This window comes from Perognathus longimembris, unplaced genomic scaffold (genome assembly GCF_023159225.1).
Source record: "Perognathus longimembris pacificus isolate PPM17 unplaced genomic scaffold, ASM2315922v1 HiC_scaffold_4333, whole genome shotgun sequence".
NCBI lineage: Eukaryota > Metazoa > Chordata > Mammalia > Rodentia > Heteromyidae > Perognathus > Perognathus longimembris.
In genome coordinates this window covers 25,001-25,924 of record NW_025959639.1, presented here as the reverse complement: position 1 = coordinate 25,924, position 924 = coordinate 25,001, and the positions used below count along the sequence as shown (strand labels likewise).

General features: G+C 71.5%; 1 protein-coding gene across 1 annotated transcript in view; it reads left to right on the top strand.

Moving 5' to 3' along the window:
- The first annotated feature begins 571 nt into the window (after positions 1-571).
- LOC125344795 (SH3 domain-containing protein C23A1.17-like) overlaps positions 572-924 on the top strand; it is a 2,168-nt gene continuing 1,815 nt past the window's right edge. The window contains exon 1 of the mRNA XM_048337129.1: positions 572-828. Coding sequence (XP_048193086.1) covers positions 653-828 — 176 coding nt within the window. The 5' untranslated portion in view covers positions 572-652. The remainder of the gene's footprint in view (positions 829-924) is intronic.

Below are 924 nucleotides of genomic sequence, written 5' to 3'. Positions count from 1 at the left end.
GCTCGCTCGTGGAGGGTGGCACTCTGATCCCGTTCCCCTCCTCCTGCGGCTTGTCCTGCCGCGGGGTCGGTTCTCTCCGCGGAGAGGGAGTGCCTGTGCCCCGTGTGCACGCCCGTGCGGTGGCTCGAGAAGCCACGCGCACCGTCCTGTCCCCTTGCGTTGCTCCTGGAGCGCTCCCGGCCGGTCTGCGAGGTGCCCGAGGCTGAGTAGTGGTGTCGTTTCCCTTCCCCGGCTGGCTTCCCTGTGCCGGCCGTGCCGCCCGTGGCGTGTCCCGGCTGTCCTTGTTCCTGTGGGGCTTGAGCGAGGGAGGTCATCGCCGAGCCGATGACATTCCAGGGGGTCGAGGCGGTCCCGATGGGGGGGCATCCTTGCCTCTCGCGCCCGTGGGGCGCTTCTGCCGCGTTGCCGGTGCCGCAGACCCCCCCTTGCCGCCTCATTGTGGACAGGCGCCTTTGGTGGTGGCGCCGGCGGGTCCCGTCGGGCAGGGTGCGGCCCGCCCTCAGGGTGAGAGAGTTCTCTAGCGATCCTCCCCGGAGCTTCTTTGCCAGGGGGCGGTGTGCTGCGGGGTTGGCGGGGGCTGCTCCCGATGGGCCCCCGCGGCTCGGCCGCCACCCCTGTCTCGCTCTTCCCTCTCGAGCATTAACGGCCGCCGATGTCGTTAAAGGTGTGTGCCCGCGCCTCCCCTCTCCGACAGGGGGAGGATCCCGCGGGGCCTCTCCCGGGCCCGGCGTCCTTGGGCGGTGTGGTGTGCCGCGTTGGGGGTGTACCCGGCTTCCCCCACCCTCCTGCCGTGCGCGGGTCGGGCCCGAGTTGCCTGTCGATGCGAGGGTGTCTGTCGTTCCCCCCTCCTTGAGCTTACGGGCCTCCGCGCCACCTCCGTGTGCATCCGTTGGCCTTCCGGGCCGTTGGCGTCGCGTGTGCGCG